Source organism: Hyla sarda, chromosome 7 (genome assembly GCF_029499605.1).
Source record: "Hyla sarda isolate aHylSar1 chromosome 7, aHylSar1.hap1, whole genome shotgun sequence".
Taxonomy (NCBI): domain Eukaryota; kingdom Metazoa; phylum Chordata; class Amphibia; order Anura; family Hylidae; genus Hyla; species Hyla sarda.
The window spans coordinates 166,047,060-166,073,345 of NC_079195.1; the positions used below are offsets into that span (position 1 = coordinate 166,047,060).

General features: G+C 41.2%; 1 protein-coding gene across 2 annotated transcripts in view; it reads right to left on the bottom strand.

The window, feature by feature from the left end:
- Positions 1-8,579, bottom strand: part of FUOM (fucose mutarotase) — a 146,048-nt gene extending 137,469 nt beyond the window's left edge. For both annotated transcript variants that reach the window (XM_056531220.1, XM_056531222.1), the window contains exon 1: positions 8,560-8,579. In XM_056531220.1, coding sequence (XP_056387195.1) covers positions 8,560-8,564 — 5 coding nt within the window. In that variant the 5' untranslated portion in view covers positions 8,565-8,579. The remainder of the gene's footprint in view (positions 1-8,559) is intronic.
- Between the last annotated feature and the right edge of the window lie 17,707 nt (positions 8,580-26,286).

The window sequence follows — 26,286 nt, forward strand, 5'->3', positions numbered from 1 at the left end:
TTAACAAGTGCCAGTGTTTTCGCAATATTTTTTTCACTTTCTTGTATGAATTGTTGAAGGGGATCACTATCTTCCCTCCAAATTTATCTATGTTTTGTTTTATATCTTTTTCTGTGAAAAATGTTGTTCTATCTAGCAGTTTTATATCTTCTAGAGACTGTTCCAGTAGCGGGTTGGGATAATTTTCTTTAAACTGCTCTGTAAGAAGTCGGGCTTCCTCAAGAAACTGGTCGTCTGAGGTACAATTTCTCTTCAACCTGCAGTACTGTCCTTTTGGGACGTTCATTAACCATCTAGGTAGATGGCAGCTTGAATATCACAATTTTTATCACTGGTAATAACGCTGTATATTAATTGCATCCATCATATATGGCGAGAACTGGTCATCGCCTGTGGACTTATGCATAACAACTGATCCAGTCCTGTACAGCTCCGGTTTTGACCATGCTATCCCTGATAGTCCTGATTTTGCTACCTCGTCCACAGCATCCGCTGACGTCACACACCGGTAACACGAGGCGAGACCTCCATACACAGTGTGAGGTTCATGGTCGCATTACAGCGAGCAACCAGTTCCAAAGTCCAGTGGTGAGGAAACTCATCATCCAAAGCGCCTGCCAGTGCTAACGGGCTCCCGGTTTCCTGGAACATCAGCACATGCCAGCGCTCATCTGGAATATCCACACTTACCAGCACTCTCTGTTTGAGATTATCATCACTGCTGAATACCGGGACTCCGCTTGTTCAAAGTACCAGCACTACCCTGCACCGCTCCACAAAGGACTTTGTGTTACTAACTATCTTAGCACCTAATCAACGGCATTTATTTCCCAGCGCAAGCTGTCTGAGCCGAGTGAACTGCTGCTAAACCATACAGGACCGGTAATATTGTATCACACATGAAACGAACTGTATATTATTGATACATTTTATCTAAACCAGTTATACAACAATATAAGTTACTATTTGATTGCCTTTGTTATATGTGTTCTTCTCACAAGGGCCCTGTGAGGAGTAACTTATTTTATACTGTGTTATTTTAATAAAACAATTGAATTATCATTGAAGCATGACCTTAGTGATCGATTTTTATATAGTATACAACTATAATTATTCACACTTTCCTGGACGGTCCGGGCAAATTTTTTATATATTTCTCCATTTTATTTCTGCAACTGAGGTATAGTTGCATGCCCTGTTTGACCTCGGATCGTGTTAATTATTAAGTGTGAGCTGCACTTAAACATTTCCTGTTCTTTTTTGATTTTTATATACCTATTAGTGAACGTGCTCCAATTATAATTCTAAATATGAATATTTGGTCACACCTAGAGAGCAAAAAACAATCTATTGATAAATATAAATTCAGTAATTCTCAACAAGATTTACATATAGAACAAAACGATTTAGTAATAATCCAGATGTTCAAAAAATTGGAGGTTATTATGTCCAAACGCCTAAGGAACCAATGGGAAATTAAAAGTTTGTCCCATTTATTGGAAATAGACATTATTCCCAAGGGACTTAGTCTATTTAAAATCCCCGCTGGTGACCTAGGAGAGAATTTTAATAATAAGTGGAACAAAACCTTAAAAGAATATTCTAGGGGTTTGGTCAATCTTGTTATAGAACGAAGACAGGAGCTTCTAAACAACTTTGATCTACAAATAAGTCAATTAAAAATTGAAATGGACAAGTTTGACCAAAACTCAGAATATCTTAGACAACAAGAATACATCTCTAAGAAATTAGACAAATTAGAGATGGAAATAATGAATAGAAAAAATAAAAAAATTGCTATGGCAGACTCAGAAACAAACTGACATTACACAGGAAGATGTTAATCAATATAATTTACCTATACAGAACTGTTATGCTCCTCTATCAGAGAGTAATGGTTTTTTTGAGGTAAATCATTATTATAAAAAAACACAATACGTGAGAGAGGAACCAATATACAGGAATTCCCCCCCCCCCCCCCCCCCCAGGGAAACAATTACAGACCCCATGGAGGGTACAGGAACAGTCCGTACAATTTTTGTCCAAATTATCACAAAAATCAACCATATCACAACAGGTATCAGCCCAAATATTCAAACAACCAGAGAACACAATTATTCAGAGCTCCACAGAAAACTCACACAGTATCTGCAGAAATTCATCCAGCCCCTCCCACAAAACACACATTGGGGACCCCAAACAAAAAAAAGAGGTTACGTAGAAGATATAGAGTCAGACCACCCAACTCAACCTCCACAAAAAATAGGGAAACCACATCCGGGAATACATCTATCATAAATTTAAGTAACCATAAATTGACATTTGTAAAAGAATCACTTCTGAACAAAGGGCTTAAATATGCACCATCCCACCCACTTGATAAATTTCAAACATATGTAGGTTTAGAGAAGTTTGTCCGGAATATTTGTCTAAAAAACATATTTTCTCAAAACTCCATCCGAACGATCTACCAGCCAGTCAGAATTTATTCACACTGAATGTAGGCCAAAATTATGGTTTTACCCCAAACACTTAATGGGCCCAGATGTCACTACTTTTAAAAAATTAGTAGAGAACGATTTGAGAAAAATCCAAAGTACAAAATATCCAAAAAACAATATTTCTCATAAGGAAAGACAAGCCCTTAAGGAATTACAGACATTGAAAGGAATCACGATCCGCCCCGCCGACAAGGGGGTCGGTGTCGTTATTCTAAACACTGACAAATATATTCAAGAATGCAACAGACAATTAGGGGACATAGTCACTTATTAAAAACTTAAACATGACCCCACTCAAGAATACCTTCAACAATTACAGTTATTATGCAAAGAGGCAGTGGAGGACGGCATCCTCAATGAAAAAGAACATCAATTTATACTTGGGACTCCCGATCGGTTGCCCGTATTCTACTGCCTCCCGAAGACTCATAAATGTTTGACTAACCCACCGGGGCACCCTATCGTGTCTGGGATAGGCTCGATCCCTTCGAGCCTATCCCAGTACGTCGATAGGTTTCTCCAGCCATTTGTACAAAAGACCCATACGTACTTGAAGGATACTACTCAAATCATTGAAATAATTGAAAAATTTAAATGGTCTTATCAACACATACTAGCCACTTTAGATGTATCATCACTCTACACTATCATACAGCACGATTTAGGAATAGCAGCAGTTAAACATTTTTTACAACACGGTCATATTAAATCATCACAGATTAATTTTATCACTTCAGCCATTTATTTCATTTTAACGCACAATTATTTTTATTTTGAAGGTGATTATTTTTTACTGTTAATTGGTACCGTGATGGGCACAAGGTTTGCGCCAAGCTATGCTAATTTGTTCATGGCGGCGTGAGAGGAGACTAACATCTTGCCGCGGCTTGGCGCAAACCTGGTGCTCTGGAAGCGGTACATAGATGATATTATTTTGATTTGAGAGGTTGATACTGTTGATTTAGAGCACTTTATATTTAATTTAAACACCAATGATCATAATCTTCATTTTACATCCACTATCAGTAAGGAAAGTATTAATTTTCTAGATATTGTTATCAGTTCGGATAGGGAAAAATTAACCTGTAGGACGTACCAAAAACTGACAGCTAAGAATAGCTTTATAGGCTATTCAAGCTGCCATCTACCTAGATGGTTAATGAACGTCCCAAAAGGACAGTACCGCAGGTTGAAGAGAAATTGTACCTCAGACGACCAGTTTCTTGATGAAGCCCGACTTCTTACAGAGCAGTTTAAAGAAAAAAATGATCCCGACCCGCTATTGAAACGGTCTGTAGAAGTTATGAAACTGCTAGATAGAACAACATTTTTCACAGAAAAAGATATAAAACAAAACATAGATAAATTTGGAGGGAAGATAATGATCCCCTTCAACAATTCATACAAGAAAGTGGAAAAAATATTGCGAAAACACTGGCACTTGTTAAAACAGGACCGTGATGTAGGTTCACTATTACCGTTACGTCCCCCGGTAGTATATACTCGGACTCCAAATTTAAGTTTAAAAGTAGCGCCATCCATAAAACCACCAGTAAAAAAAAAAAAACAGAATGATTCTTGGTTGAACACAAAAGGGTTTGTAAGGTGTGGAACATGTGCCAACTGTACAAAAATAAAGGGTTCAAAAAAAGTTATTGAAATATGTTCTCAGACTAATGCATTCAAATGGAAAATTGAGGACTTGATAACATGTCATTCTAAAGGTGTCTTAAACATAATTGAATATGGATGCAAAAAAACAATATATAGGACGAACTAGTAGAGCGCTTAAAATGCGAATAGCGGAACACCTCATTAATATTAAGAATAAAAACCTTAAATCAGCCCACTTCTCCATTGTACACAACAGTGACATGACCTCTCTCTCCTTCACTGGTCTCCAATTGGTCAAAAAAGACTGGCGTGGGGGTAGCTTTCTAGTTAAAACGTTGAAGGCAGAAAGTTTAAAAAAAAATTGAATTTGCAACCTTGGAACCAGGCGGACTGAACTCAGATTTTGAGTTGTTCGGATTTCTGTAGAGGGGTGCCCCGTAGACTGATTTCATCCTCTACACTCACTACTTCCATGTCTCCCTTTTTTATTTTTATTTGCATTTTTATCATTTTCATTTTAATTTTTATATTCATTTTTATATTTATTTTCATTTTTATTTTCATTATTATTATATTTCTTTATACATATTACATTTTATTTTTATTATTTAAAATGTATCTTTTTTATTTTTTATTTTTTCCAGCAATATTAATATCTATATTTATAGTAGGTTTGTATCAATTCAAATAATACATCTGTGTCAGCAATATATCATCAGTTAGTATAGATTACTATTAGAGATGAGCGAACTTACAGTAAATTTGATTAACCACGAACTTCTCGGCTCGGCAGTTGATGACTTATCCTGCGTAAATTAGTTCAGCCTTCAGGTGCTCCGGTGGGCTGGAAAAGGTGGATACATTCCTAGGAAAGAGTCTCCTAGGACTGTATCCACCTTTTCCAGCCCATCGGAGCACCTGAAAGCTGAACTCATTTATACAGGAAAAGTCATCAACTGCCGAGCCGAGAATTTCGCGAAGAATCGAATTTAGTTTAAGTTCGCTCATCTCTAATTACTATATTTGAATAAATATAATCAACTAAAGGGTCGTATTGCATTTCATATCCCCTAATAATAGATCATATATATTTCATCATTTTTGTGCACAGTTATACACAGGCAATTTATAGTATCATATTTTTCGTTTTTAAATTTTCTTTTATATTATTCTCATTTTTACAATCCATAAGTTCTCTCATTCAAAACAACTCACTCTGTACTTTTTCCCAATATATGGAATCGCATTGATATCATTTGAACAGTAGTCACATTACCTTTTTAGATACACTCATTGCTCTCTAGGTAATCCATTTAAACAATCCAGTTAATGTTTTCATTTTCACTTTGAAGCTTGTTAACTATCAGGATTCGTGTTTCTATAAAATGGCAATCTTACATGACAACCAACATGACTACTGAGGAAAGGGTCGTACTCTAGAACCCTGAAACGAGTCTAGTCTTAATTGCTATTTTTATCACTGGTAATAACGCTGTATATTAATTGCATCTATCATATATGGTGAGAACTGGTCATCGCCTGTGGACTTATGCATAACAACTGATCCAGTCCTGTACAGCTCTGGTTTTGACCATGCTATCCCGGTCCTGATTTTGCTACCTCGGCCACAGCATCTGCTGACGTCACACGCCGGTAAGACGAGGCGAGACCTCCATACACAGTGTGAGGTTCATGGTCGCATTACAGCGAGCAACCAGTTCCAAAGTCCAGCGGTGAGGAAATTCATCATCCAAAGCACCTGCCAGTGCTAACGGGCTCCCGGTTTCCTGGAACATCAGCGCGTGCCAGCGCTCATCTGGAATATCCACGCTTACCAGCACTCTCTGTTTGAGATTATCACTGCTGAATACCGGGACTCCGCTTGTTCAAAGTACCAGCACTACCCTGCACCGCTCCACAAAGGACTTTGTGTTACTAACTATCTTAGCACCTTATCAACGGCATTTATTTCCTAGCGCAAGCTGTCAGAGCCGAGTGAACTGCTGCTAAACCATACAGGACCGGTAATATTGTATCACACACGATATGAGCTGTTTATTATTGATACATTTTATCTAAACCAGTTATACAACAATATAAGTATTGTCTACTTCTATTTCCATATTTAGAGTTATACCAGTGATATATATTTATATTTTACTATTTGATTGCCTTTGTTATATGTGTTCTTCTCACAAGGGCCTGTGAGGAGTAACTTATTTTATACTGTGTTATTTTAATAAAACAATTGAATTATCATTGAAGCACGACCTTAGTGATCGATTTTTATATAGAGTATACAACTATAATTATTCACACTTTCCTGGAAGGTCCGGACAAATTTTTTATAGATTTGTATATTACTTCTATTAAAAAAAATCTTAATCTGCTGTCCATTTTAGGAAATGTCTCTGCTTTTCTTTTTGGATTTCTCTGATGTCACGACCACAGTGCTCTCTGCTGACCTCTGCTGTCCATTTTAGGAACTGTCCAGAGCAGGAGAAAATCCCCATAGCAAACATATGCTGCTCTGGACAGTTCCTAAAATGGATAGCAGAGGTCAGCAGAGAGCACTGTTGTCGTGACAGAAGAGAAATCCAAAAAGAATAGCATTTCCTCTGTAGTATACAGCCCCAAAAAATTACTGGAAGGATTACGATTTTTTTTATATGGTTCGACCTCACCCCCATTACATTGGAGATATATGAGAGGGACGTCCCATTGCTTTCTTATTTATGGCGCTGTAACGAATTCCTTCTGAAGCATCCCACATATAAGCCCAACCGATAAGGGAGTCCTCATCTTATTTTTCAAAAAATGTCACTCAAGACTTCTCAGCAACAACAATATGGAACGCCCATAAAGCGGTATTAAGGGGATCCTTCGTTAAGTTGGGTAACGGCCCAAAAAAGTTTGGGCTGCACATCTGACTGCCCTACTGGCGGAACAAAAAATAGTGCAAGACCTGAACAAACGCTCACCTACTATGTCTTTAGTTGGTCAGTTACGATCCATTCGCACTCAAATACATACAAACTTTTTTGATGACTATGCCAGGAAGATGAGTAAGCTTAAATCTTAATTTCATGCTTACGAAAATAAAGAAGGGACATTTTTAAAGGCCAGAATGAAAGCTAAACACAGTGGGGGAGATTTATCAAAACCTGTCCAGATGAAAAGTTGCCCATAGCAACCAACCAGACCTCTTTAATTTTTCAGAGGCCTTGTTAAAAATGAAAGAAGCGATCTGATTTGTTACTATGGGCAACTCAGCAACTTTTCCTCTGGACAGGTTTTGATAAATCTCCCCCAGTAAGTCAAAGATTCCCTATCTATGGAACCATACTTCCATTCATAAGTTATTTCATCCCCAGACTATTGCCAATAGCTTTAAGATTATTTGGAACTGTATAATCTTTCCCAGGATGTGAATACACCTCAACCCACCCCCTCAGATATCTCTTACTTTTTGGGCCTGATAGCACTGCCTCATATCTCCCCCTCTCAATTAGACACTCTTAATTCCCCTATTTCTAATACAGAATTAGATGGTATTATTAAGAAATTGCCATCAGGTAAATCTCCAGGCCCCGATAGGCTCACAATCTTTTATTATAAAACATTCTCTTCTATCCTAACCCACACACCTTAGCCTTTTACACTAAAGCTATATCCTCAGGGCTCTTGCCTAGAGAGAACCAGGAGGCACTTATAGTTACCTTCAACAATTCGGACAAGGTACCGGATAGGCCTAGCAATTTTAGGTTTATCTAGTTATTAAACAGAGACCTCAAGATTTATGTGACACTACTAGCGAACTGCCTTGTGTCATTTATGCCTCAACTGATCTCCCATGACCAGGTTGGATTTGTGTGTGGCCGGCAAGCCTTTGAGAATACTAGAAGGGTCCTCAACCTTCTGCACCACATAAATCGTGGCTGGGTCCCGTCTGTCTTCCTCTCCCTGGATGCTGAGAAAGCTTTCGACCGCATTCATTGGTATAGGATTTGATTTTTACTCGGACCCCAATGTTAAGGTCTTTACAAATGGCAAACTATCTGAAAACTTCTCTATAACTAGCAGGACCCACCAGAGCTGCCCGTTATCTCCACTAATATTCGTTCTGTGCAAAGAACCACTGGCCTTGACATTCCCAGCAAGCCAGGCGGCGAAAGGAATTAAGGTAGGGTCCACATCGCATCTCATATCATTATATGCAGATTAAGTTATTTTCACCCTGGAAGATTCTGGAGCAGTCCCTGGCAGAGTCCTTTTCCTTGCTCGCTGATTACAGTTGAGTTGATTATTATAAATAAATAAATACCACTAAATCACAAGTTCTACCTATACATTTTTCTCAGAGACTTATATCCAGGCTTAAGGCTAGATTTCCCCTAGATTGGAGGGCAGACCATATTACTTACCTGGGAGTGAAGCTACCTACCTCATTCTCCTGGCTCTATCATTGTAATTACACCCCTTTCCTGCTTGACCTTAAGACAGACCTTGAGAAACTGGGCAAAAAACAAGGTATCTTGGTTAGGGAGAATAGCCTCCTTTATGCTCATCTTACCTAAATTATTGTACCTATACAGGACCTTACTACACACAGTAGTGAAGAGACACAGGAGCTCCAGGCAGGCTGCAGCTCACACCATACCTCTGCAAGATGTCTGCCTGTGCTTTAAATCCCAAAAGAAACAGCCAGTAGCCCACACCACCGATGAAGTGGAAAGACATAGAGCACTGCAGAGAGGGCACATGCTGCAGGAGACTGTCCAGGCACCAACAGAAATATGTAAAACTTCAGGATTTCATACAGGATCCAGAAGCCCTAGCATATGCATCTGACTAGTCAACCAATCTCGCACTACTTCCCCTAATGGACAATTTTTTGAGGAAAAAAAACAAGCCTGGAGGTTTGTTTGATTAAGCAAAGCACCTTTTTCATTTAATTTCAACTTGAACTTCTTTGATTTGGTCAATAGTGTAATGCTCTTTTGAAATGTCAATAATCTGGCCAATTATTCATAATAAAGTAAGGTACTAAACAAATAAAAATGGGCTATAGGTACAAAAATAAGTGGTGTCATGAACAGCAAAACTACCTTCTTATCAACTCCAATTTTAGATCTTTTGTATTATATATATTTACACTGGGAAAAAAATCCTTTCTGACTTCAAAAGATCGCAACTGAGAATAAATCCCTAAATCAACATTCTGTCCATATAAACCTAAAATCTATAACCTGTAATGTTATTACTTTAAATATGTATCCAGGCCCCTTTTGAACTCTTATAGTGAATTTGCCATGATCACTTCCTCTGGCAGAATTTCATAGTCTCACTGCTCTTACAGTTAAAAAAAAAAAAAAAAAAAACCTGTGATGATGATGAAACATTCTTTCCTTTAAACAGTTTGCCCCCTTTTTTTATAGATTCAGTCCTGGGTATAAATAGATCATGGGAGAGATCTCTGTACGTCCCCTGATATATTTATACAGTTATTTGGTCACCCCCTAAAGCCTTCTTTTTTCTAAACTAAATACCGTATATACTCGAGTATAAGCCGACCCGAGTATAAGCCGAGACCCCTAATTTCAACCCAAAATCCCAGGAAAAGTTATTGACTCGAGTATAAGCCTAGGGTGGGAAATACCTCATCCCCCCTGTCATCATCCAGACCCGTCATTAACATCCTCATCATCCCCTTGTCATCATCCCACACATCCCCCCTTCATCATCCCCTTGTCATCATCCCACACATCCCCTTATCATCCCACACATCCCCCCTTCATCATCCCCTTGTCATCATCCCACACATCCCCCCTTCATCATCCCCTTGTCATCATCCCACACATCCCCTTATCCCACACATCCCCCCTTCATCATCCCCTTGTCATCATCCCACACATCCCCCCTTCATCATCCCCTTGTCATCATCCCACACATCCCCTTATCATCCCACACATCCCCCCTTCATCATCCCCTTGTAATCATCCCACACCCCCCCCCTTCATCATCCCCACCCCCCTTCATCATCCCCACACCCCCCCCCCCCTTCATCATCCTCTTCTCATCATTCGCCCTCAGTGGTCTTCAACCTGCGGACCTCCAGAGGTTTCAAAACTACAACTCCCAGCAAGCCCGGGCAGCCATCGGCTGTCCGGGCTTGCTGGGAGTTGTAGTTTTGAAACCTCCGGAGGTCCGCAGGTTGAAGACCACTGCGGCCTTCAACATGCGGACCTCCAGAGGTTTCAAAACTACAACTCCCAGCAAGCCCGGGCAGCCATCGGCTGTCCGGGCTTGCTGGGAGTTGTAGTTTTGAAACCTCCGGAGGTCCGCAGGTTGAAGACCACTGCGGCCTTCAACATGCGGACCTCCAGAGGTTTCAAAACTACAACTCCCAGCAAGCCCGGGCAGCCATCGGCTGTCCGGGCTTGCTGGGAGTTGTAGTTTTGAAACCTCCGGAGGTCCGCAGGTTGAAGACCACTGCGGCCTTCAACATGCGGACCTCCAGAGGTTTCAAAACTACAACTCCCAGCAAGCCCGGGCAGCCATCGGCTGTCCGGGCTTGCTGGGAGTTGTAGTTTTGAAACCTCCGGAGGTCCGCAGGTTGAAGACCACTGCGGCCTTCAACATCATCCAGCCCCCTCTCACCCCCTTTAGTTCTGAGTACTCACCTCCGCTCGGCGCTGGTCCGGTCCTGCAGGGCTGTCCGGTGAGGAGGTGGTCCGGGCTGCTATCTTCACCGGGGGCGCCTCTTCTCCGCGCTTCCGGCCCGGAATAGAGCCGTTGCCTTGACAGCGACGTATCTGCGTCGTTGTCAAGGCAACGTGACTATTCTGAGGCCGGGCCCGAAGCGCTTAGAAGAGGCCTCCCCGGTGAAGATAGCAGCCCGGACCACCTCCTCACCGGACCACCTCCTCACCGGACAGCCCTGCAGGACCGGACCAGCGCCGAGCGGAGGTGAGTACTCAGAACTAAAGGGGGTGAGAGGGGGCTGGATGATGTTGAAGGCCGCAGTGGTCTTCAACCTGCGGACCTCCGGAGGTTTCAAAACTACAACTCCCAGCAAGCCCGGACAGCCGATGGCTGCCCGGGCTTGCTGGGAGTTGTAGTTTTGAAACCTCTGGAGGTCCGCAGGTTGAAGACCACTGCGGGTGGGGGAGTTCACTCGAGTATAAGCCGAGGGGGGTGTTTTCAGCACGAAAAATCGTGCTGAAAAACTCGGCCTATACTCGAGTATATACGGTAACAAAGAAAGCAAAACTAATCCAAAATATTTTTTAGATATATAAATACAAAAAAAACAAGGACAGAGCATGTAGGACCCCTTAATAATGATAATGGAGAGGTTGTCACGGGCGATCAAGAGAAGGCGGAGCTATTGAATGGGTTCTTTGGTTCTGTATATACTATGGAAGAAGAAGGAGCTGACATTGGACAGGTCAGTGCTGGTAACACATCATGTAATGTACTGAACTGGCTTAATGTAGAGATGTTACAAGGTAAGTTAAGTAATTTAAATGTAATCAAATCTCCAGGACCGGATGGACTACACCCAAGAGTTCTTAGAGAGGTAAGTTCAGTAATATCTGTACCCCTGTTCATAATATTTAGGCGAATGTGGTGCCAATCTTCAAGAAGGGCTCTAGGTCTTCGCCAGGCAATTATAGACCGGTAAGTTTAACGTGCATTGTGGGTAAATTGTTTGAAGGACTTATAAGGGACTACATACAGGAATACATAGGGGATAATAGTATTATAAGTGATAGCCAGCATGGGTTTACTAAGGATAGAAGTTGTCAAACCAATCTAATTTGCTTTTATGAAGAGGTGAGTAGAAGCCTTGACAGAGGAATGGCTGTTGATATAGTGTTTCTGGATTTTGCTAAAGCATTTGATACTGTCCCTCATAGACATCTGACAGGTAAGTTAAGGTCTTTGGGCTTGGAAATTTTAGTTAGTAACTGGATTGAACACTGGCTCATGGATCGTACCCAGAGAGTGGTGGTCAATGATTCGTACTCTGGTTGGTCCCCGGTTGTTAGTGGTGTACCCCAAGGTTCTGTACTGGGCCCCCTGTTGTTTAATTTATTTATCAATGATATAGAGGATGGCATTAACAGCTCTGTTTCTATCTTTGCAGATGACACCAAGCTTTGTAGCACAGTACAGTCTATAGAGGATGTGCATAAGTTACAAGATGACTTGGATAGACTAAGTGTCTGGGCATCCACTTAGCAAATGAGGTTCAATGTGGATAAAAGTAAAATTATGCATCTGGGTACTAATAACCGGCATGCGTCGTATGTCTTAGGGGGGATTAAACTGGCAGAGTCACTGGTAGAGAAGGATCTGGGTGTACTTGTGGATCACAGACTTTAGAATAGCATGCAATGTCAGGCTGCTGCTTCCAAGGCCGGCAGGATATTGTCATGTATAAAAAGAGGCATGGACTCAAGGGACAGGGACATAATACTCCCCCTTTATAAAGCATTGGTACGGCCTCACCTGGAATATGCTGTTCAGTTTTGGTCGCCTGTTCATAAAAAGGGACACTGCGGAGCTGGAAAGGGTGCAGAGACACGCGACTGAACTAATATGGGGCATGGAACATCTTAGCTATGAGGAGCGATTGAAGGAGTTACAATTGTTTAGTCTTGAGAAGAGACGTTTAAGGGGGATATGATAAACGTATATAAGTATACAAATTGCCCATACAAAAAATATGGAGAAAAACTGTTCCAGGTTAAACCCCCCCCCAAAGGACGAGGGGGCACTCCCTCCGTCTGGAGAAGAAAAGGTTTAGTCTAAAGGGGCGACGCGCCTTCTTTACCATAAGGACTGTGAATTTATGGAACAGTCTACCTCAGGAACTGGTCACAGCAGGAACAATTAACAGCTTTAAAATAGGGTTAGATACATTCCTGGAACAAAATAACATTAATGCTTATGCAGAATTAAAAAACTACATCCCTTCCCCTTATCCCCTTACACCCTTCCCTTCAATACCCTGGTTGGACTTGATGGACGTATGTCTTTTTTCAGCCATACTAACCTGTATTCTGATAATCTTTCTGGGTACTGTGCCATTCTCCTTATTACTTGGGTTACCAGTCTATGAACCCTCTCCAGCTTGACCAATAAATAAATATATTTATAATTATATATACCGTAGGTACTGTTCTTTTTAATCTAGAGCTTTAACCTTTCAGTGCGTATCAGCTGCTGTATACTATACATAAAGTTGTGTAGTACAGTCTGACCACAGTGCTCTCTGCTGACATCTCTGTCCATGTCAGGAACTGTCCCGAGCAGGAGAGATTGCTATGCGTATTTGTTTCTACTCGAGACAGTTCCTGACATGGACAGAGGTGTCAGCAGAGAGCACTGTGGTCAGACAGAAAAGAACTCCACAACTTTCCCTGTAGTATACAGCAGCTGACAAGTACTGGAAGGCTAAAGATCTATATTAAGGCGAACAGTACCCAAACTCACCCGTATGGTACCCCACTTGTAACAGTGAACCAATCAGATTATGTACCATTAATAACCACCTCTGTTTCCTATCAGTGGGCCAGTTACGTACCCATATACACTCATTGTCCCCAAGCATCTCTATACAATATCCAGTTATTCACCTTGGTCCTGTCTTGATCTCACCTCCTTATAAAGCTGATCAGGTTAGTTTGACAGAACCAGGTGAAAGTATATAAAAGGATGTATATAACACTAGCGCGGTTAGTGAGAAGTGTGCCCAGACTGCTGCTATATTGTACGTATGAGTCCCTGTATCTCATACAAGAAAGTGTATAATAAATATATTGAAAAGACACAAAGCGCTGTGTGGGACTTTAGTTGATATCATGCAGTGGTAAGGAATTTATGATGTGCAACTTTTCAGTTTGCTGCATTTTTTGTCACAACTGTGCTAACTTGGGCGCAAATCTAACCCAGCGCTGGCTTTGCTTACAAACTGACTGCAAATAGCATTATTAAAAAGTCTTAACCCCAAAATGTTCTTCAACTATATAAATAGTAAAAAGGTTAAAAATTAGACTGTCGGCCCTTTTAACCTCCTGAGCGGTATTCCCGAGCGTGACTCGGGGTTAATTTTCCCTGCCAGGATCGGTAACCCCGAGTCACGCTCGGGGTAGAATTACAGAGTTCCCGGCTGGGCTGCACGATATATCGCAAAAGCAATGCGATATAGCGATGCGGCCCCCGGGAAAACTTGCGATTATCTGCTCTGGTTGGCTCGCGTTGCGGGGGCCGGCCAGAGCAGGTAAAGAAAAATACTAAAAGTCAGTGTTTCCCTACCAGGGGGCCTCCAGCTGTTGCAAAACTACAACTCTCAGCATGCACGAACAGCCAAAGGCTGTCCGGGCATGCTGGGAGTAGTAGTTTCACAACAGCTGGAGGCACCCTGTTAGAAAAACACTGAGCTAAATGTAAAAGGAAAAAGTAGTAAAATAAAAAAAAACTTTTGCTCACCTAGTCCCGGTCCCTGAAGATGTCGTTCCCCTCCGTGCGCTCTGGTCCCTGCTCTATTCATCTTACAGGACCTTTCACTTTTCAGCCAATCACAGGCCGCAAAGGTGTAAAGCCTGTGATTGGCTGAAGGGGAAGGACTTGTTCTGCAGCAAATACACTAGGTTTGAAATCTGCCCGGCAAACCCAGTGTATTCTGCTGCAGGACAAGGTGACAAGGGGGGGAAGAATGTGACAGAGGGGGGATGTGACAAGGGGGGGGGGGGGGAATGTGACAGGGGGGAATGTGACAAGGGGGGGATGTGACAGGGGAGGGGGAATGTAACATGAAGGGGGAGAATGTGACAAGGGGGGGAATGTGACAAGGGGGGAATGTGACAGGGGAGGGGGAATGTGACAGGAGAGGGGGAATGTGACAAGGGGGGGAATGTGACAAGAGGGGGGAATGTGACATGAAGGGGGAGAATGTGACAAGGGGGGGAATGTGACATGAAGGGGGAGAATGTGACAAGGGGGGAATGTGACAAGGGGGGAATGTGACAAGAGGGGGGAATGTGACAAGAGGGGGGAATGTGACAGGGGAGGGGGAATGTGACATGAAGGGGGAAATTTCCAGAAAGAATCATACCGCCAGGGAGGTTAAAATTTTATGAGAGAGCATTTATAGACCCTGATGAGGGAAAATTGAATATTTTAAACACATTCCTTGCCACTGTATTCACACAAGATGAAATGTCATGTAAAATACAGTGGGATAAGGTAATCTTCCCAGTACATAAATAATAGACAAATAACAGGTCCAGATGGCATTTACCCCGTGTTTTAAGGGAATTAAGTAATGTAATAAACAGACCCAGTCTTTTTTCCAGGACTGGGAATAACAGGCCTGTTAGTTTACCCTCTGTATGTAAATAGTTTTGAGGGTTTTCTGAGAGATGCTATAGATAATATAGTATCTCAATTAAAATAAATGTGTGACTCCATATCAGCATAGGTTTGTGAGGGATCGGTCCTGTCAAACTAATATATTGAAAAGACAAAAAGCGCTGTGTGGGACTTATAATATATCATTTGATGAGTATAGTGTTTACCTGTAGACGATAAGTGCAATTGACATGCAATGATGAAGTGCAAATGTGACTGGAATTTTTCGGAAGCTGGAACAGCATTAGTATATAAATATAATAAGAAGTAAAAATATAAAATTAAAGGATATTAAAATATTTCACTAAAAGAAGGTGCATACCTGATGAATAAGGTGCATGATAGAGCGCAAGACAGCAATAAAGTGCATATAGGAATGTAGTAACTGGAGGAATCTAAATGGAAAAAAGCAAAAAACTAATTGAGCAACCTAGTATAATCGGCCAGGTTAGCAAGTAATGCACAGGTGTATGATGAGTATACACTTGCTTACATGTATTTTATAAAGCAGCTGTTCCTATAGCATATTTATCCTTTCCATTAATGTTCTATTTCTAAAGTATACAATCTATTCCACCTCTATACAGAAGGATGCTAAAAGACGAGAGGAGTTAGACTTCAGTTCAGATTAGTGACATGCGATATCTGCAGGTGCAGTTCAGGCTAGAAACGAACAATGTCTGCCAGTGGACAATAGTACAATTACACAGGTTACGGGCGCAACTCCAATGTGCGCAGTGCCTAACATCCGAAGCAGCGTGTCCGGATCTGTGCTTCCTGTGATCCAGGTGTATCCTTTGAGCTTGTGGTGCAGTGGAGATTCGCGAGATCATGGGAGTACGCCCCGGCCGGTGGCATCTCAACTGTGGGATCTCCGGCTTTAAAAGTATGCCTGGTGGTTCCGGCAGTTGCAGCGACATCACTACAGGGTTCAGCGAGGACCAATAAAACACTCCAACGCGTTTCGGAGACAATACATCGGTCTCCTTTGTCGGGGATGTGAGAGTGGACCTCACAGTTGCCTTATTTACACTCGCAAGCCGCAGGGGACCTAAGTGATCAGGAGACTCTCATAGAATGGGACGCTATGTTTATTGAATTTTCAAAACAAGCTGTCCTGTTCATTATTAATAAAAGAAAATCCGGCTTATGAAAAAGCAAAAACCAAAAAGCTCAACTATTTGACGAAATCAAACGACACAAAGATAACATTGAATTTATTAAACTATCTAGAAATATAAAAAGGAGAGACAGACAAAAGGAGGAGGAAATCATCTGAAAAAAAGAACGTAAACTGATAAGGGATTACATGAATAACCAAACACCTAACAACAGAAGACTCATTTTCCAAGTATGGAAGACCTAGAGACTATTGATGAGGTCACAGAGGATCACAAGACCCCCTAATGAAACAAACCCGGGCAAAAAGAGTAAAAATGGAGAAGGGTATAGGGCTCCGGATAACAAACGAAAACAACAAAAACCCACCACACCAAACATGAAAAAGGTAGTGAAAAAACCTGTAAAACACATTTTTTTTCCCCCGTTTTGGGAAAAAATATCTTAACAAAAGAGGCACAAGAAGGGAAAAGCTCACAAAAAAAAAAAAAAAAAAAAAAAGAACAAACACAGGAAGGTAGAGAGCGATATTGATCCGTCACAATAACAAAAAATGTATAATCTGAGTAAATACCACCTTACACAATATGAGGAAAATGTAATAAAAAATTTGCCCCATCTTGTTCATTAAACAAATTTAAAACGTTCATTGGTCTAAACAAATTCAGGCGAAACCTCACTCTGAAAAAACACTTTATAAAGAACCCGGTATCACATGTAAATCCTCCCACATCAGAGTTCAAGCACATGTCTCTAAAGAAAAAGTTCCAATTTTTTCCCATACCAAGAATACGCTGAATCTATGTATACGTTCGAAAACAATGTAACACAAGACCTTAGAAAGTTGAAGATCAACACAAGATACCATTAAAACAATCTAACAAAATGTGAACAAATCAAAACCCTACAGATTAATAACAATAAAGGGGGGGGGGGGGGAGAGCATTGTTGTTCTAGTCTCAGAGATGTATCATAATGAATGTTTACATCTATTGGACGACACCAAAACATATGAAAAGCTCAAAAAAGATGCCACCATCATATATAAAAATAACAACTAACACAGGCTAGAGGGCACTGCTGTGGAGAAAGACCAATTAGGTCAGCATATATTGTGGAGGCTAGCGTTCTGTCACTGTGGCAATGCGGAAGTGCTGGGAACCAAGAAACCCGAAGTCACTCAATAGCATACATAGTAAGACAAAAAAGGTACCCGCACTCACCGCAAGGAAACAGCAGACCAACTTCTATGGCATCTCGGACAGATCAGACTTCAGGCTGACAGCAGGGCGCTCAGATTGGAGCCTCCACTCTGAGCGCCCTGCTGTCAGCCTGAAGTCGGATCTGTCCGAGATGCCATAGAAGTTGGTCTGCTGTTTCCTTGCGGTGAGTGCGGGCACTTTTTTGTCTTTCTATGTATGATATATAAAAATAAGTCAACAACTCTTATAAGAAAAGGTACATATATGGGTATACTAAACAAACAAGAAGCAGAGTTTATCATGACTAAAGAACCAAAGATACCCGCTTTTTTTTACCAATTGCCAAAAATCCCCCCCCCCGGAAGACCCATTATCTCAGGGATAGACTGCATAACGGCCAACCTGTCCAGATACATTGACATTCAACTACAACCCTGCGTAGAAAAACCTATCTTAAAGATACCACCCATATCCTAAAAATGTTAGTGGGTATTACCTGGAAAGAAGGATTTATTATTGGCACACTGGACATTACCTCCCTCTACACTATCATTAAACATGAAAAAGGGAGACAGGTAGCTCAATTTTTTTCTAAAGAAGGAGGGTAATATACCTGAGTCACAGGTGCATTTTATAAGTGAGTGCATTTCTTTTATACTGAAACACAATTATTTTAAATACGAGGAGAGTTTTTATATTCAGAAGTGGGGTACCGCTATGGGGACCAGGTTTGCACCCAGTCTGGTCACTTTTTTAGAAGAAATTAATAAAAATTTATATTTTTTTAACCTTCACAGCCCATTATAGCCTGACAGTTAACTTTTTGGATCTTAAGATTAGTATTGTTAATAATAAAATCACCACTAGCACCTACCACAAAAAAACAGACAGCAATAGCTATATACAGACAGACCTGCCAAACTGGCTGCAAAATATTCCACAAAGTCAATTCCTCAGACTACAGAGAAACTGCTCGGTTTTTGGTCAATATGATGAGGAAGCCCGCTCCTTACAGAGAAAATTCATTAATAAAGGATATGAGGAAAAACATCTGACAAAAATACATAATGAAGTCCGAAAAATAGACAAACACTATTCTACATAAAGAAAAGGAACCAAACAGGGAAACAAAAATGAGAATAACACCATATTGAAAATACCCATTATTACTAAATTTAACAAACAAAGTTTCCTTTTCCAACGAATAGTGAGAAAACACTGGGGCATATTAACCCCTTAAAGGGGTACTCCAGTGAAAACCTTTTTTCTTTTAAATCAACTGGCTCCGGAAAGTTAACCCCTTAAGGACGCAGGACGTAAATGTACGTCCTGGTGAGGTGGTACTTAACGCACCAGGACGTACATTTACGTCCTAAGCATAACCGCGGGCATCGGAGCCAGGGACCCACCGGCAATGGCCGACGCCCGCGATCTCGCGGGCGTCCGCCATTAACCCCTCAGGTGCCGGGATCAATACAGATCCCGGCATCTGCGGCAGTTCGCGATTTAAATGAACGATCGGATCGCCCGCAGCGCTGCTGCGGGGATCCGATCATTCATAACGCCGCACGGAGGTCCCCTCTCCTTCCTCCGTCCGGCTCCCGGCGTCTCCTGCTCTGGTCTGTGATCGAGCAGACCAGAGCAGGAGATGACCGATAATACTGATCTGTTCTATGTCCTATACATAGAACAGATCAGTATTAGCAATCATGGTATTGCTATGAATAGTCCCCTATGGGGACTATTCAAGTGTAAAAAAAAATGTAAAAAAATGTAAAAGTAAAAGTAAAAAAAAAGTGAAAAATCCCCTCCCCCAATAAAAAAGTAAAACGTCCGTTTTTTCCTATTTTACCCCCAAAAAGCGTAAAAAACATTTTTTATAGACATATTTGGTATCGCCGCGTGCGTAAATGTCCGAACTATTAAAATAAAATGTTAATGATCCCGTACGGTGAACGGCGTGAACGAAAAAAAAAATAAAAAAGTCCAAAATTCCTACTTTTTTAATACATTTTATTAAAAAAAAAAATTATAAAAAATGTATTAAAAGTTTTTTATATGCAAATGTGGTATCAAAAAAAAGTACAGATCATGGCGCAAAAAATGAGCCCCCATACCACCACTTATACGGAAAAATAAAAAAGTTAGAGGTCATCAAATAAAGGGATTATAAACGTACTAATTTGGTTAAAAAGTTTGTGATTTTTTTTAAGCGCAACAATAATATAAAAGTATATAATAATGGGTATCATTTTAATCGTATTGACCCTCAGAATAAAGAACACATGTAATTTTTTCCATAAATTGTACGGCGTGAAAACAAAACCTTCCAAAATTAGCTAAATTGCGGTTTTCGTTTTAATTTCCCCACAAAAATAGTGTTTTTTGGTTGCGCCATACATTTTATGATATAATGAGTGATGTCATTACAAAGGACAACTGGTCGCGCAAAAAACAAGCCCTCATACTAGTCTGTGGATGAAAATATAAAAGAGTTATGATTTTTAGAAGGCGAGGAGGAAAAAATGAAAACGTAAAAATTAAAATTGTCTGAGTCCTTAAGGCCAAAATGGGCTGAGTCCTTAAGGGGTTAAACAGATTTTTACAATACTTAAATAATCTTAATACTTCCTGTACTTATTAGCTGCTGAATACTACAGAGGAAATTATTTTCTTTTTGGAAAGCTCTATGATGACATCACGAGAAGAGTGCTCTCTGCTGACGTAATTATAATAATAATAAGTCTTTATTTATTTATTGTTATTCTTGGTGGGATTTTAACCCAAGGCCCCAGCACTGCAAGGCAGCAGTGCTAACCACTAAGCCACCATGCTGCCCTTAGCATATATCTGCTATGCACAGTTGCTAAAATGGACAGAGATGTCAGCAGAGAGCACTGTGCTCGTGATGTCATCAGTGTTCCAAAAAGAAAGGAATTTCCTCTGTAGCATTCAGCAGCTAATAAGTATTGGAAGGATTAAGATTTTTTAATAGAAGTAATTTACAAATATGTTTAACTTTCTGGTACCAGTTGATTTAAAAGAAAAAAGGTTTTCACCGGAGTAACCCTTTAACCCCTTAATGACTAAGACAATTTTATTTTTACGTTTTCGTTTTTTCCTCCTCTCCTTCAAAAAATCATAACTCTTTTACATTTTCATCCACAGACTAGTATGAGGGCTTTTTTTTTTTTGCGCGACCAGTTGTCCGTTGTAATGCCATCACTCACTTTACCATAAAATGTATGGCGCAACCAAAAAAAATACTATTTGTGTGGGGAAATTAAAAGGAAAACCGCAATTTTGCAAAGTTTTGTTTTCGAGCCATACAATTTATGGTAAAAATGACATGTGTTATTTATTCTCTGGGTCAATACAATTAAAATGATGCCCATGATTATACACTTTTCTATTAGGGTATGTTGACACTGGTTAAGATGTTCGAGGAATTCTCGCTGATTAAATCCGCTCAAAATGACGTTTTTTTTTCACGTGGAATTTGCGCGGAATTCAGCGTGAAATGAAAGGGGATAGGACACACAAAATGCGCAAATTCTGCACGGAAGCTCGTCAGACTGCCAAAAATTTTTACATTTACTTCTATGGAGTTACGAGCCGAATTCCGCATGAAGAAAGAACATGTTCATTCTTCATGCGGAACGGAATTCTGTGACAGAATTCCGCTAGCGGAATTTCCTCAGTGTGAACTGAGGAGAGGAAAGTTAACTACATACTATGGGGTATGGCACTGCTGAATGAAGTGGAGAGGAATAAGCGAGCAGAATTACTCGCAGAAATTCCTCTCCAAACCCTCATTTTTCCATATAAGCGGCCGAATGAGGGCTCATTTTTTGCGCCGTGATCTTTTTATTATACAAAACTTTTATAAAATTTTTTATTAATATTTTTTTAAAATATTTGTTATAAAAAAGCAGCAATTTTGGACTTTTTTTTTTTACGTTCACGCCGTTCACCGTACGGGATCATTTACATTTTATTTTAATAGTACGGATAATTACGCACGCGGCGATACCAAATATGTATATAAAATAATTTTTTTACACTTTTTGGGGGTTAAATAGGGAAAATGGGACAATTTACATTTTTATTGGGGGAGGGGGTTTTTCACTATTTTTTTACTTTTTTTAATTTTATTTTTACACTCTTATAGTCCCCATAGGGGACTATTTATAGCAACCATTCCATTGCTAATGCTGTTCAGTGCTATGTATAGGACACAGCACTGATCAGCATTATCGGTCATCTTCTGCTCTGGTCTGCGGGAAGGCAGATCAGAGCTGAAGACTCCCGGAAGGCAGCGGAGCCAGGTGAGGGGACCTCCATCTGCCGTGCAGGATGATCGGATCGCTGCGGCAGCGCTGCGGGCGATCCGATCATCCTATTAAATGACCGCGATGCTGCAGATGCCGTCGGCTTCTGAGGGGTTAATGGCGGACATCCGCGGGATCGCGGGTGTCCGCCATTACCGGCAGGTCCCTGGCTGCGATCCACAGCCTGGACCTGCCGCGCATGATGCCAGCATCGCTCCGATGCCCACGGTTATGCTCAGGACGTAAATGTACATCCTGGTGCGTTATGTACCACATCACCAGGACATACATTTACGTCCTGCGTCGTTAAGGGGTTAAAGGGGTACTCTGGTGCTTACACATTTTATCCCCTATCCAAAGGGATAGGGGATAAGATGTGTAAGCACCGGAGTACCCCTTTAAGGACCAAGCCCATTTTCACCTTAAGGACAAGAGCGCTTGTCACCACTGTCACTTTAAGCATTAATAAACTCTGGGATACTTTTACTTTTCATTCTGTTTCGGAGATTGTTTTTTCGTGACATATTCTACTTTATGTTAGTGGTAAATTTTCATAAAAATTTTTGTATTTTTCTAATTTGAAGCACTCTGCTTGTAAGAAAAAGAGACATACCAAATAAATGATATATTGATTCCCATATACAATATGACTACTTTATATTTGCATCATATAGTTGACATGTTTTTACTTTTGGAAGACATCAGAGGGCTTCAAAGTTCAGCAGCAATTTTCCAATTTTTAACAAAATTTTCTAAATCTGAATTTTTCAGGGACCAGTTTAGTTTTTAAGTGAATTTGAAGGGCCTTCATATTAGAAATACTCTACAAATGACCCCATTATAAAAACAGCACCCCTTAAAGTATTCAAAATGACATTCAGTATAAGTGTGTTAACCCTTTAGGCGTTTCACAGGAATAGCAGCAAAGTGAAGGAGAAAATTCAAAATCTTCATTTTTTACACTCGCATGTTCTTGTAGATCCAGTTTTTGAATTTGTACAAGGGGTAATAGGAGAAAAAGCCCCCAAAATTTGTAACCCAATTTCTCTCGATTAAGGAAATACCTCAGACGAGAAGAAGCGATAATGGGATTTTTTATTTTTTTTTTTAAACTTTGTTTATTGAAGATTTTCAGTATTTAAAACATACAATGTAATAATAAAGAATGCAAAGAACATCCATCAGCATATACTATTACAAATAAGAAACTCGAGTGGTTAGCAAATGCAGAAAGAGAACAACTGCACCATTTGGCATATATATATCCTGGGAAAAAAAACAACAATACACTTAGGGTAAGCTTGACCAATCACACACACACTTTCATTCAAACAAATCAAAATACAAAATAGTAAAAATAAATATATATATATATAATTAAATCGAATAAAACACAGGGGGTGGGGGTGAAGAAGAAAGAAGAGAAAAAAAAAAAAAAAAAAAAAAAAAAGAGACAGGCCTCTCAAAGATCGGATAATCTTAATGGACCTAAGGTGTTGCTCAGTGATGCTAGAGAGTACCACTCTGTATGCCTGAATGGAGTGACAATGGCCTCAATTTGTTCCCTGGAGAGATGAGCAATCATAAAAGTGCGCCATTTAGCGAAAAATTTCTTTGCATGTCGCTCACGATGTCTTTCTGTGTCCAGTCTGTCCACCTCCAGGAAGTCCTTTAATTCCTCAATCACTGCGGATATGGACGGCATTGCCGGTTTGATCCATTCCCGCAGAATGACTAGTTTTGCAACTAGCAGAATAACATGGACAAATTTCGGGATAGTGCTAAGGCCTACCGAGTCCGCCGTGGCGGGGTCGACAGACTGAAACAGAAGCGTTAGAGGTGACAACGGAAGTCTGACCTTCCAGTGCTTGGCCACATAGCCAATCACCTCACTCCAAAAATGCTGTGTGTCCGTACAGGACCACATGCCATGAAAAAATTCAGTTAAGGGAGTACCACATTTTGGGCATGAGGTGATCCTACTTGGGAAAGCAGGTGTGACAGGAATGTTGAACCCTAAAAAACCATGGTGCATCATTTTAAAATAAGATTCTCGCCAGCGCTCATTGATCACAGTGGCCCTGACCTTCGACCAGCCCTTTAAGATATGGTCTCTAATGTCGGGTGTATTCAAGATTGACCCCCATTTAGTGAAAATGTCATGTTTGGACACCTTTAGTAAGCGGTCACTAAGCGCCCTGTACAGGGAAGATATGGAAGCTTTTCTAGGCTGAGTACCCACCAAGCTCTCAAAAGGGGAGGAGGACACCTCGGGAGAGGGATCACGCAATCTGGATGTGCAAAATGACAGAATTTGTAACACTGGTAGGAAGTGTGTGGCAGGTAAAGCAAAGGTCTGTAGCACTTCATTGGGTGATAACCAACGTTTTTCCTCGACATGCATCAATTGTTTGGCCACCTCCACCCCTCTGGAACGCCATTCGTCAAATAATTTGTTCTCCCTACCCGGGGTAAACTCCGGGTGGCCCCAGAGGTTAAGGCGCCCGGATAACAAGAATGGGAGACCGTATGTTTTGCGTACCGCACGCCATGTCATGATAGTGTCTCTGATCATGAGTGATCGTTTTATATAGGAGGGGAGACCCGCGATTCGAGCGTGAAGGCAGGACATTAGATTCCACGGATAGGCGTAATCGGCTTCAATGGTATGATTTGAGTGGAAGTTGGACTCATACAGCCAATCCAGTACATGTCTAAAGAGACAGGCTAAATTATACCCCCGTAGGTTAGGAAAGCCAACCCCGCCATCTGCCTTGTGAAGCATCAACTTTGCAACGAAATTCGCGGGCGTTTCCCCCCCCCCCATATGAATCGTGAGAATGCCGTGTTAAGGGAGACGATGTCCGCGTGTTTTAACAGAATCGGGAGGGTCTGGAGCTGGTAGAGCAGTCTCGGGAAGCTGACCATTTTTATTAGATGACACTTTCCCAAAAATGTGATGGGGAGATGATGCCAACGCTCAAGTTCATCACGAATCTGTTTGAATAACGGTGGATAATTTAAGGTGTAGAGAGAAGAGGGAACCTTGCCGATTCTAATTCCTAAGTAGGTGATGGAGGTTTTTACCAGTCCTGTCGGAATTCCCATGGAAGCCCAATAGGATGCAGGTTTGGGTGGACCTAGCGGTAATAATTCGCTTTTGAGCTGGTTAATTTTGTATCCAGTGAATGTCTCATAATGTGACAGGGTAGACATCAGGGCATGGTAATGGGCTTGTGGATCTGCTAGAAAGATAAGAATATCGTCTGCGAAAAGGGTCAATTTGATAGCCTCCCGCTGAATGGTAATACCCCTATAAACTGTCGAATCTTCTAGATGCCTGGCCAATGGTTCAAGTGCCAGGTTGAATAAGAGAGGGGACAAGGGACATCCCTGCCTGGTTCCCTTGAAGAGGGGGAATGATGGGGACAGTAGCCCTGATGTAAACACTCGGGCCATAGGGGCTTCGTAAAGGCTGCCCAGGAATGTTCTAAAACTCCCCGTGATACCGACCCTGTCCAGCACCATCCCGAGCCAGTCCCATCTCACGTTGTCAAAAGCTTTTTCGGCGTCTAGTGTCAATAACACCGGCTGTTCACCTGGCTCGGGACAGTGCTGCACCCTGTCTAATACCGTCAGTACTTTGCGTATGTTAGTGACTGCGGAACGATTTCGGACAAACCCTACCTGGGAGGGGCCAATCAGTGTGGGCAGAAATGTGCTAAGGCGATTAGCCATTATTTTGGAAATCACTTTTAGATCCTGATTTATAAGTGAAATTGGGCGGTACGATTGGGGCTGGAGTGGGTCCTTCCCTGGCTTCAGAAGGAGTTTTATAGTGGCCGTGTTGGAGTGGAGGGGCAGGGAGCCTGAATGTAGAACATGGTTGAAGTAAGACGTCAGTGGAGGAACCACTTGGTCAACCAGGACCTTATAGAACTCACCGGAGAATCCATCAGGACCGGGAGCCTTTGAATTGTGCAAACTTTTGATAGTCCTCCGCACCTCATCCTCAGTGAAGTCTGCATTGAGGACCTCACGTTGATCCGATTGTAAAGTAGGTAAACGGACCGAATCCAAAAACGTCTTACCAGCCGC